This window comes from Hirundo rustica, chromosome Z (assembly GCF_015227805.2).
Source record: "Hirundo rustica isolate bHirRus1 chromosome Z, bHirRus1.pri.v3, whole genome shotgun sequence".
Lineage (NCBI taxonomy): Eukaryota > Metazoa > Chordata > Aves > Passeriformes > Hirundinidae > Hirundo > Hirundo rustica.
This window is the reverse complement of record NC_053488.1, coordinates 33,643,257-33,656,126: the sequence shown is the minus strand read 5'-3', so window position 1 is coordinate 33,656,126 and position 12,870 is coordinate 33,643,257. Positions and strand designations below refer to the sequence as shown.

The 12,870-nt window shown below is 35.7% G+C and overlaps 1 protein-coding gene across 1 annotated transcript in view; it reads right to left on the bottom strand.

Annotated features, from left to right (window-relative positions):
• The window catches only part of CNTLN (centlein), a 230,962-nt gene that overhangs the window by 126,848 nt on the left and 91,244 nt on the right, over positions 1 to 12,870 (bottom strand). Inside the window, 2 exon segments of the mRNA XM_058424186.1 lie at positions 6,741 to 6,766; positions 8,580 to 8,734. Coding sequence (XP_058280169.1) covers positions 6,741 to 6,766; positions 8,580 to 8,734 — 181 coding nt within the window.

Below are 12,870 nucleotides of genomic sequence, written 5' to 3'. Positions count from 1 at the left end.
GTTAATTACTGTTCTTTGATCAAGTGACACCTCTTTGGTGACATTGTCTTTCGTGTCTGCACACACATAGAAAATAGGAGTCAATGCAGAAATGACTACTTTGATTCAGTAAATATATTTATATATTTATTATTCACATGGATAATAGTTATGGTATAATAACTGAACAACTAAATGCATCCATAGTTAGATGTAAATATAACTTTTCTGTAAAGCAGATTGCAATTTTTCATCACACAGATTACCAGAATAGCCAAATAAAATGAAGCAAAAGTTTGTTCTCACCAAAGTAAGTGCCACATTGACTAGATTAGGAACACAGTATTTTAAAAGGTATCTTTTGCTTTTAATGTAAGAAAATAGAGGTATTCTTGGTAACGAAGTCAACACTGAAAAACTCATCTTTGCCTGACTCAATGTAATCTGAACAGGAAGTGCGAACCCAGAAGAGTCTTTCTAACACATGCAACACTAATATACTACACTCCTAGCTACTCAGCGTCTGAAGAAGATACATTACTGCAACAGCACTCTGTTAGCATACCCCACAGGCTGTACCTTCAGCAAGGCATTAATCTGAACATGCTCAAGAAACCAGTATTTCATAGCAGAAATAAAATTGCACTTTAACTTCTCTTCTTAGAAAGGGTTGAATAAAAAGTTATAGTAGGAAAACTAACAGGTGTCCACACTCCTTTGGTGTCTTGCTAACCAAGGATCTATTCCAAATCCATTGTATTCTGAAGTCGCAGTTGAGACAAATGGATGAGTTTAGAAGGTTCCTCTTAATCACACTTGACTTCAGAATTTCACAAATTACCAGAATTCTGGTCATCTAACAGGTCAAGAGAAGGTAATCAATGTTTTTTTCGCCTCCAGAAACCCCAGATGGGCAACCAACACAATAATCATTACCTTTCTGAAATTTATACTGCATACTAAAGGTGGTGATGGGAAATTTGGCTATAATCAAAATCCAGTCAAAACCAAGCATTATGATACATTCCCCAAAAGCATACTTCAGCCTTTCAACCAGAGCAAGACTGCCAGTTAACAAAATTTGGGATATTTGTTGCAGCAGAATGCAAGGATGACTTTTCATTTTACTCTTTGTGTTGTCATATTTATTTAAATGATACAATTCTTTCTCCTTTTCATTTATTTATATCACTTAGGAGTTAAAGCCTTTGAAAAACAATCACAACATCTAGATTTGGAAACCACCTAACATTTTGTGAAAAATTTGGAAATAATTATCAGGCTTTCATTTTTCCTATCATTTTTCTACTTGCACAGGTTCTCAAAATCCATACAGGACAAAGTGAATTACTTTTGCCTTTTTCCAAGGCAGATCAGAGATTATGTCTCTCAGGCAAAAATAATTCAAGATCCAGATAGATTAATATTTCAAATGAGTCCAAGTCATTAAACTTTTGCATTGAAATTTTTGTGCCTATTGGATTTTATATTTATATTTATATTTATATTTATATTTATATTTATATTTATATTTATATTTATATTTATATTTATATTTATATTTATATTTATATTTATATTTATATTTATATTTATATTTATATTTATATTTAGTTATAATTACAGTTATAGTTATTTACATCATCTCTAGAAGTGCAAGTTCAAGATTAGCCAATTTCTTATGGAAATAAGTATCTCACAGAAAATAAACAGTTCATTTATCAAAACCATATAATGTTTGAACACCATGAATGGAACATCAAGGCGCAGTTACTTCCAGCTATAACTACATAAACTCATTAGCTAGATGATACTGGTATGACAATTTGCTGGGTTTATGACTAGCAATACTTAAATGGTTATAATCATAGTATCTGAAAGGTAGCATCCTAGTAAGATGAATGGAGAATGTCAAAAATATTATGCTTTTCCTAGTTGGCAGCCATATCCTCTAATGTAGCTAATGGGGTTTTTTGGTAGTCAGCATTTGTCAAGGCAAGACAAATAGCATGTCTTTTGACTTGCATAAACTTTTCCAACATTTCCTGCTTTAAAAACATGACTAACAAAAAACAAAAACAAAAACAAAACAAAACCAAAACAAAAACACAAAAAACCCCACACCACACTTCAAATATAAAGCTAGCTAAATCTATGTGTAAAAGCAATATTCACACTATTCATCTTTTTAAACTATAAGTTGCATACTTTTTTAAACAACACCAACGTACTATTCAAAAGTAGTTGATAATATTCAGATTCTTCATTTAAGGAATTTGACATCAGAATAATAATAATAAAAAAAAAATAGCTGTCAGAAAATAACACAGAAACAACTTCCAAATTTCCATGAAATTTCCATGTGGCTCCTCATCTCTTCTTCTGTCTTGTAGAATAAATAAATGCTTAATATTTATATTGAATTATTTTAGGCTTAATGCTAATTTCTGACCCAGTTTTAGAAGAGGCACCATATTTAATCACACTGCAGTAAGCACATTACAAAATATTGGAATATTGAACTGCACAGCACAATGAAACAGGTCAACCATTAATAAAGTCAGGTGTAGAAACAGGATGTAAAATGGAGATCAAAAGACTAGAGACAGAACATTGCATAGAATATCCAAATGAAAACCAAAAATACTGTATTTTTTCTCAGAACTAGCAAACTTCACAGAAGAAAATAGTGAAATCTTGACTACATGTATGTGAATGATTATACTTCACTTGAATGCAACAGGACATGATATCTACCCAGTAAATTTTTAATTCCCAAAGAAACTTACTAAAAATATTTTTTCACAAGATAAAAATAAAAAGGAATACATTTAAAATAATTCTTTACAACATCTTATGATATTTGATAGTGGGAAAAAGAAAAAAAAAAAAGGAAAAAAAAAAAAAAAAAAAAAAAAAGCCAAACCGCACCACCAAACAACACACAAGTGCTTTGCAAAAGTAGTTGATGGACTGTACTTTGAGAATTTCTTAACACATTTATAGCTGTTCTTTCTCTGACAGGCAGCTTAGATTGTTACAGGTAAAGATACACAAAAACAAATGAAAAAATATTAAAGTTATCATAAATCAGTACACTGTAACAAATTTAGTCTATATGACACAAGAGCATTATTCATCAGTCAGAAAGGGTAAGTAATTTAGCTGAATTATACAAAAAAAAAATGAAGTATTACATATTTCTCAGCTAATATCCTAACAATTTCCTGTCTTGATTTATATGTATTTCATCAGAAAACACTTTTTTGGTACATCATTGAAGATTAAATTGAAACAGAAAACATAAGACTATCGGCTAAGCAAAAAAATGCCAAACCGAAACCAGGACTTCCAGAAGCAAAAGATGGAACTTTAACAGCTACTTACATGTAATGGAAAACACTTCACAGCCTGGTAATGGTGGGGTAAGGAAATACTGACATATATTGAATATGTGTGGCAAAATTATCTTAGATCAGACTAAGGAAAGTGGAGCAATTAAAAAAAATAGTAAAACTAAATAATCAACCCATGACCCTTAGTGGATGGTATGTTAACCAGAATCATAGGGCAGTTGGAAAAAAAAAATCTGCAGAGTGAAAGAGCAGAAACAAATTGCAAACACTAGCAAGTATGCAGGATTTATTTTAAAGTAGGTCCATTATGCACTAAATGCCAGCTAACAGCCGGGGTACATTTTTCAGTTCCATGATCCAAAAGTATTTAGTTGATGCTGTCATGAACTTTTCTGTATCAACTGAAGTACGAGAATAATTTGTGAGACTTTCTTCAACATTTTGGAGGAACACTAGATACATCCATCTAAAAAATGTAACAGTAGCCATATATATGCACTGTCTATAAAATAAGTATTAACCTACATTAAATGTTTTACCAAAATGCTCACACCTTATAATATATATATTTTAAAAGTATATTAAAAATATCCAAGTAAACATAACCATAGAATCACTAAGGCTGGAAAAGACCTTGAAGACCAAGTTCAACCTTTGACCAAAGACATCACGTCAACTGAACCATAGCACTGAGTGTCTTGTCTGGTTGTTTAGTAATCTAAACATGCAGTAATATTGAACATATAGTAATGACATAAATTTTAAAAAGTTAGTCTAAATTAAGACACAGTAAAACTATAATGGAAACTATTACAGCACCATTGCAGAAATCCATGTTAAAACCCATGCTTTTTATGAGAACTTGAAAAGAACAAGGGCATAAATCAGCTGAAGAAACTCTAGGGTGAAGGTAAAGAGACAGTCCAGAGAGACTATATATAGCATATACACAATATTTTATTTTACTTTATTTATATTCAATTTTATTCCAAACACTTGAATATTTTGCAGGTATCTGTCTACACTATTGCACACAGGACCTACTGTGGTCTAAGAATATCAGTACAAGGTCTTTCAAGCATGAAAACTATTGCCTGTGAGTGCACAATTTAATATCACTCTAAGAGACTCAGTCTACCCAGGATTTCCTCAACTTCAACCTACAGGCACATCTGATGCCACAATCTGCTTGCTAGAATGTGCCCAAGTGTACTGGTGTTTAGCACACAAGAAACAAAGACTGCCTTAATGAACACACTTTCCAACAAGAGAAAACAGTATCTGAGCTTGAACTGAAGTGTTGGAATCTGTTAAAGATCTGAGTTCCTCAAAACTTTCCCAAAGTAGACAAGAAAACGACAATACATTTATTACTTATGTGGACTTCAGCATATTTGACCAGACACGTAGATTCTCCCTTGCCTTATCAACTGTGAAAGAACTTAGGCTCTTCATTCTAATTTGAATTGGAACCTGCACTATCACTAGCATTTACAAATCTATATAGGTTTAGTATTTCTTTTCAGAATTTAATACTGCTTACATAAACACGCTTATTTCTAACTATGCTTAAAGATGTTGCAGTTGCAAAAAATACTGGAAGTGTGAAACAACCTTATTATGTAAGTAACTTGATGTTCTGATGACCATTTCTCGGGTTTGAGAGAAAGCAAACTACTTCTACAAGACACCATGAGAAGGACTAGCAAAGGCAAATGCAGGTACAAAATTAACATCTGAACATGTATGTCACATTCCTATTTTTATCTACTTGCTGATGCACTTGATGCATATTTCTGTGATGCCTCATAACTGGAAACCCTTACTGTGCTTTCTAATTACTAAACCTACATAGTTTAATTAGACTAACTACTGCACAATGTTTTCCTTCATCCACAGACATGCATGGTACCATTAGGCATAGTATTCTCTATCTGAGAGCTGAGTTCCAGGACATAAATTATCATTTCCTAATAATGCCATGATAGTGGTATTTCCACTCCACTACAAATGCCTTCCACTGAAAGATTTTTAATCAGTATAATTAACATGGATCTTAAAGGACACATCAGATCAAGCAAAAGTACTGCATTATAAAAACAAAGGTCTTAAATTGTAAATTTCAGAAAACTGTGATAAGCCGCCGAAGGACTTCAAAATCTCTTCTTGTCTTATTATCCCTAGTATTGATTGAAATCTCTCCACCTTGAAATTGTTTCTGAGGACAAATCTATTGAGTCTCATTAAATCCAGCATAGGAATGAAGTCCCCAGAGCATTTGGGACCACTAAAGCAGATGCTACACATTTTAGAAAAATATTCTCTATCCTTGAGAATATGAACTACAGCTGCAATATAAAATAGACATCAATTTATTTCCCTAAAAGCTCTAATGTAAAGGAGTTATTGTAGAACAAAGCATCCTTAAAATTTAAAACTTAGAGAACAAAGGTATGTGAAGTCAACCCAACTTGATAAAACAGATTACATATCTTTACATGCTACTCACTACAGCTAGAATTGAAAATTTGTGGTCCTCAATATTTATACACAATTCAAAGCAAGTTTATGGCCTCAGATTTATCAGAAATATCTTTTCTTCTTTTTAGCCTACTGTTTCATACTACACATTAACATCAGCACAAAGATCTGTTGTTCTCAATGGTACCCTGTTAACATGAACTTTGAATACGTGAGCCAACCATACTGCCTGAGCTACAGCACATAGTGCCTATCTTACCACTAACAGAGACCTCATTGATCTTGCTGTAAGGGACAATATATCATAGGATGTACATGCTGATAGGCTCAATGCCATTTGACGAAGTAGGAAAATATTCCTTTGTGACTATATTTGTGGAATAGCTGACACATCCTTATCTAGCTGTTGCAGACTGCATATTATTAATGCAGGGAAGACAAAAAGAACAGAGATTTGTCTGCAAATAGTTTGTGCCTCTCTCATTCAAGAAAAAAAAAAAAAAGACATTTATACTATTTCTATAGATGCTGCATTTTCCAAAAGCCTGCTGTGTCTTCATAGGACTGCATATCTTGTGATTTGAAAAATCCACATTACTTTGAAGCAATTACAGTTGGCTGTTTTATACTGTTCTGATCAGAAATACAGAATAGAACTGTTATGCTAAATGAATTCTTTTCTCCTTCCAAAGTTCTCTTAACTCAGCTTTCCACAAACATCAGCTCTATTCCAGTGATTTCAGGAACTTCACTTACTCCTTTTTTCAAAATTTTTTCCCCATATTTTTTCAGGTTCAATATTTTACAAAAAGACAACTTAGCAGTTCCACAATAGTAATTTTTTTAGCAGATGAGTTGGCTTTTGCTGATTTAAGAGGTTTAAGAGACCTTACTCCTTCATGTTAAAAAAATACTGAATTCAACATCTTCAAAACACAAAATTTTAGAGTCTTGTAAGTTTGGAGTATTTGGCAGCTATCAAAAATTAGGGCTTATCCTCTAAACCACAGTATTCTTTTAATAAGGTAAGATAGGCAGAAGCTTTAAGTCCTGCCTAAGATTGACTAAGAACTGTGAACCAGCTTTCTGAAGCAATCCTAAATATTCAACCAAGCCCAGATTAGAAGTGGCTTGACCCTATAGCTATATCAATATACCCATCTATATTATATATTACTTAAGCAACTATTTTTTACAGAACAGCTCAAACTCTTTCCCATACTGAAGAATTACTGGCAAAATCTCTAATGTACAAAGTAAAGTCACCTTTATCAAGAGTTTTTTCATGCTTTTAAACAGTCTTATGAAAATCGAGTTTTATTTTCTTTCATATTGTATTGTTGTAGAACTTGTATGGAAGAATATGGTTTTATAGACACCAGTGAAGACACACCATACTGTCTTTCTTCTTTGTTTTTTTTTTTCTGAGTGACTCAAAGGATCCATTTAACACCTTCAGAAGCATTGACCAGAGAATGGAAAATAAAAAATTAGCCGCTCCTGACACTTCTATTCTCTTTTTTTCATTCTAGAATTTACTCTGTCTTTCCCCAGATAGCTAAATTCCCCTGCCTTGTACATGTTCTGAACAACTTTGATAAAAAGTCTAATAGTAGTTCGACTGAAGTACTATTGTAAAGCAGAGATTATTTAATATCTATCATCACCACAGGCAAATACACTGCAGAGTTTTCTAGAGTGTTTGTGGTTTTTTCCACTCCTTTTTATATGCAGCAGCTCTTCATGCTGGTATTCCACAAGATTTATAATAACCTTAGAAAACCACATCACATGACACATGATCACAAGTCAAGTAGACAAGAATGTGCTGGGCACAACAAGCTATAAAACGCTAACCAAACACATCTTTAGAAACCCAGTACTGACTCTGGTTTGACTCAGGCCTAGCTTCACAGTTTTATTACAAATGCACACTTGAAGTAAGATGACAAAGGGAGCAAAAATTTTGGGGAAAAAGCACTGGCAATATACAACTTCAGAAACCAATTACAAGATAGTAGAAAGTGTGTGAAAATTATTTATACAAATCTTTCCTTGCATTCTTCCTTTTTAATCTTTCTAAAAAGAAAGCAAATTATCTTCTATATTTCTTACAGAATGGAAAGCATATATAATTTCACAAATCTAAAAGAAGTTCTGAGTAATGCATGTTTGACAGATCCTTAGGGTGAACTTTTCCCTGACATTCATCAAAACCATAAAACTGTTCTGCAAATGTATGTATTGTTCCAGCTTTGTGAATTACCATTTCAAAATATATTATAGCAATAATTTTTCTGGTTAATTTTTATAGGGCAGGTTTTTGTATCTTAAACCACTAAAATTATTTGTGATTCATGCAAATAATTTGTTTAGTGAAAAGAATATCTTCCCCTGAACTATGAAAATCAATTTGGAGAATGCAGCAATTGAAAGTTCCTGTCCTCCAGAAGAGAAAGAAGAAAAACACAGTCAACACAAAATTCAATAAAGAAATGTATACACTTGGCAATTCAATCCTGTTTTTCTTCAGATGCAATGAAATCTTAACTTTTTAAGGCTGACCAATTCAATGTATGCAAGGGGCCACACATGCTGGTATGCAATTAGGCTAATAAACTCAGATACTCACCTATATTTTGGGAACAATAGAAAGCCAGAGATCTAGAAGATGCAACACTACAAAGAGCACTGATTAGTCTGTGCATTGATATTGTACAGATGGACACTAAAATAAACCCTATGATCATAAAGCAGAATAACATACTTCTTGATATGTTGTTTTAGCTGTGTGAGCATATTCTTGGTCTTGAAGTGTATCAGCATTGAGAGCCTCTAGGTGCTTTATCTGCTCAGCCTGCTGTGTTGTATCTTCAATGTTTTGTCTGTGAAAATTCTGTAGCTCTTCTAACTCCTTCCTGTGCAAAACAAGCAATAAAGAGAAATTAAGAAAAAGAACAATGATCTCTGTTAAAAAATTGTATGCAAATAATTTTATTGTAGATAATGAGCTTCCTATCTTCATTTATTTTTCTGTCAATTGCTTTACAAACACTGTAAGTTAGATATAAAATATTTATCATACACTTTTAAGAAGTATCTACAAAGCAGTTAACTTTCAAAATGAAATGCCTCTTCCCCTGTAATGCTTTAAATAAAATAAATACATTTTCACTACTTCATCTTTTTTTAATTAATATTCAGTTAACTCTTTAGCAGTAAGAGTCAAAATGTAAAATACATAGAACACATCAACTATAAAAAAGTTATTTTTTTTACCTAGAAAAATCAGAAAAAGATAAAACCTTTTCCTGAATTTGCAAAGTATGTATGAAGCAAGATTTTTTTCTGAAATGCATCTGCTCCCTAGACACATGAATATGTTGGCTGATAAATTACTTTTTACCTGCAGGTACTGCAGATTGCAACAACCATAAACAAAGTAAGCAAAAACTTTGGTGTGTATTGCATAACATTATAAAAGCCCCTTGAAGACAGTAATAGGAATGGCATTGTAATGTGTTGGTTTTCCCCACAAGACTAGACGGCCGCTGATGGCAAAAGTAAAGAGTCTGCTCTCTTTCACAGGGTGGGATATTACAGCTTTTATTCTTGAGTCCTGCCCTGCTTGGTTGGAGCCCTCCCGATCACTCGCTGGTGCCAGAGAGAGGTCACCACTCCCCTGTCATGGCTTTTCCCCCAGGGGGCAGGGCCCAGAGGCACGACCCAATAAGGGAGAAGCGGGAGGGGAACAGAGCTGGGTTACATTTCAGTGTGGGGGATGGGCACTGCTGGGCAAGGACAGCTATATAGAAAAAACATTACAAATCCGATGAAATATAATCCCAATGAATGCATTACAACAGTAAGGCAACAATAGAATAGATCTAGTATTATCAGCTTTCTTGATAATTTTACTGTACTGCTGATGGATTTTTTAAATTAAGATCAAAGTACAGTAATACTTACTATAAACAGTAATTAAAACTTTTAATCTTTTCTGCATCATATATTAAAAGTACAGATGACTCTATTAATTCCTGTTCATGTATTTTCTACTTTTAATTCACAAGCACATTTCACACTAGTATTACACAGAGATACCAAAATATATATTTAGCACTCCACCTAATTTTCTTCTTTACATCCTCAAAGAACTGTCTCTGTAACTTCTAACACACAAGTAACATTTCCGTGACTAGAATTATCATTAATGGGAGTTATCATTGCATTTTTCTAGTGGAAAATATCTTTTGTACACTAACCTTTGCTTCTGGAAATACCCAGGCAGCAGGTAAGCAGCAACACCAACTTCATTGTCTTTTCAGGGAAAATACAGAATGCCAAATAAACAATTCTAAGGGAAATTCACAAATATTTTTTTCTTAAAACCTATGCCTCTAATTAGGATTTGTGATTGCATGATTATTCAAAATAGATACATCTGAATAATTTCATAAATGTGGTGGCTGCTAGCCCATCTGCAGAGGTCATTGCACTCCCATAGAGAGTGTTAGGCTAGTTCAAGGTGCAGCGATCTCTCCCTGGGAACTCCCCTGGGAGACTTCTGTTTGGCTCATGGTGACCAAAGTGTGTTAAAACCATGAGCCTTAGCAACATTACATTAATTTTTTGACCTTTATTGGTTAGTTCTTTAGTTCCTGGTTTTCCCCTGCACTGATTGGTGTATTTTGGATCCTCTCCCTGACTGGCCCTTTTCCTAATTCCTTTCCCTATTGGTCAAGTGGTAAAACCCCACCCCCTGGCTACACTATATAATCCCTGTCCCTCTGAGTTATTTGGTTCTTCCCCTCTGGATGTCCTGGAATAAAAAGACTCTGGAAGGAAAGAAGACCCCATCTCACTGCCTTATTCCTGCATCACCCAAAGTGGCAAGCATGGATCTGCTGCTCAGGCAGCCTCACAAAAGAGCGAATCACTCAACGCCCGAGTGTGCCTGTGCAGACATCAAATATGGTGTCTTTTTAAAGATGTTTCTGATGAGAAAAGTTGCGGCATTTTTACCACCGGACCAGACCATGACAAGTGGTGCCCAATGTGTGGCAAACGCCTTGGTTTCTTCTCGAGAAACATTTCCGGGCTTTGGCCACTGGACTCAACGTTGCAGTTGAGAATCTCCAAGCTGAGCACGGGTCAGCAGAAAGAAATCAAATGCCGTCTTGTTCACCTCTTCCCACCATGTCAGAGGAGCCAGAGGACAAGACCTCTCATGGTCCGCGAGTCCCCTCTCTGAAAATTCCCCAGGAGATGAAAAGGATTCTCCACATCCAAAGACTCAGGTGGAAACCCACCAAGAATTTGTAACAGACTTATCCATCACTTTTGAAAATTACTCTATATTCAAAACACCAACAGGAAAACATGGAACTCTGAATGGCCCTTGGGATATTTTAATATAAGGTGACCCAATTCACAAACCTAATGACATTTTTGTGATTCCAGGAATGGTGACTATTGAACCAGGGGAGGAAATTTTCATCTCAGCCATGTGCCTCAATCTGCCTTATTTCCACCCTGCAGGAACATCTCTCGCACAAGCATTTTTAATTTCTACCAGTTATCCGTCACAGGTTCCTGCCAACCCAACAGTTATCTGGGTCCAAACAAAGGGTGCAAGTAAACCAATTGTAAAATGTGAGTTTTTCTCAAAGGGTGAGAAAATCAGGAAGTTCAGGATGCTGGACACCAGAGTGGATATCACCATCCTTGCTTGCTCTGAGTGGCCAGCAGACTGGGAACTTGAGCCAGTTGCTGGGCTCATTTCAGGAATTGGTGGAGTCATATCCTCCCACAGGTTAAAAAGGAACATTGTCACAGGAGGACCTGAGGGGAAAAAGGCAACAATAAGACCTTTTGTAGTAAGAGCCCCCACCACTTTATAGGGCAGAGATGTTCAAACACAGTGGGGAGTCTGATTCTCTAACCATAGCAGGGATTTCTAGCAGGGGCCACTGAGCAGAGCACCGGTAACACCCCCCCGACTCAAATGATAAAAACATCGTCCAGTTTGGGTTGATCAGTGGCCCCTCCCAGAAGAAAAGCTACACGCTCTAGAAACCCTAGTTGAGGAGCAATTGTCCAAGGGGCACATCGTCCCCTGTAATAGCCTCTGGAACACTTTTTTGTAATTAAAAAAATGGGGAAAGACAGATGGAGATTGCTCCAAGACCTCCGGAAAGTAAATGAAGTTGTTGAGGAATTCAGCTCCCTCCAACCAGGTATGCCTTCCCCAGTCATGCTCCCTGACATTGGAACATAGCAATCATTGGCATTAAATACTGCTTTTTTAACATACCGCTACACCCCCCGCGATGCTCCATGATAAGCATTTTCAGTCCCATCACTGAACTGCCAAGCACCCTTGCAAAGGTAGCATTAGTTGGTTTTGCCTTAGGGCATGGAAAAGAGTACATCCAGCTCCCAATGGTACGTCACACAGTCTCTCTATTGCCATTAAGGGAATGCTTTCCAGAGACAATTATACTCCATTACATGGATGATTTACTTATTTTTACTGAAAACTCTTCTCATTTAGACTTTGTCCTGAAAAATACCATGACAGTGGTTGAAGATGCTAGGTTTGAAATCTGAGAGGACAAAATTCAACTCATCTGCCCCTAGAGTTACCTGGGACTTCGGCTCCATGAGCACACAGTTGTGCCCCAGTAACTCACCATCAAAGATGACCCCAAGACACTGCTGGATTTACACCAGCTGTTCGGATCCATCAACTGGGTGCGTACTCTGCTGGGAATTATGATAGAAGACCTTGCTTCCTTGTTCAACCTGCTTCGTGGGAGGAAGGATCCCACCTTGCCAAGGATCCTTACACTGGAGACCCAGGTAACCATCACCAAGATCCAGGAAGCTTAGTCATTCCACCAAGCCCATGGTTTGAGCCCAGCCTGCCTTTTCAGTCCATCATTCTCGGTAAGGCATCTCATGTCTATGCTCTTACATTTCAGTGGGATTCACAACTACAGGATCCCTTGTTGATGATCCTTGAATGGATCTTTCAGTCAAACCAACCGAC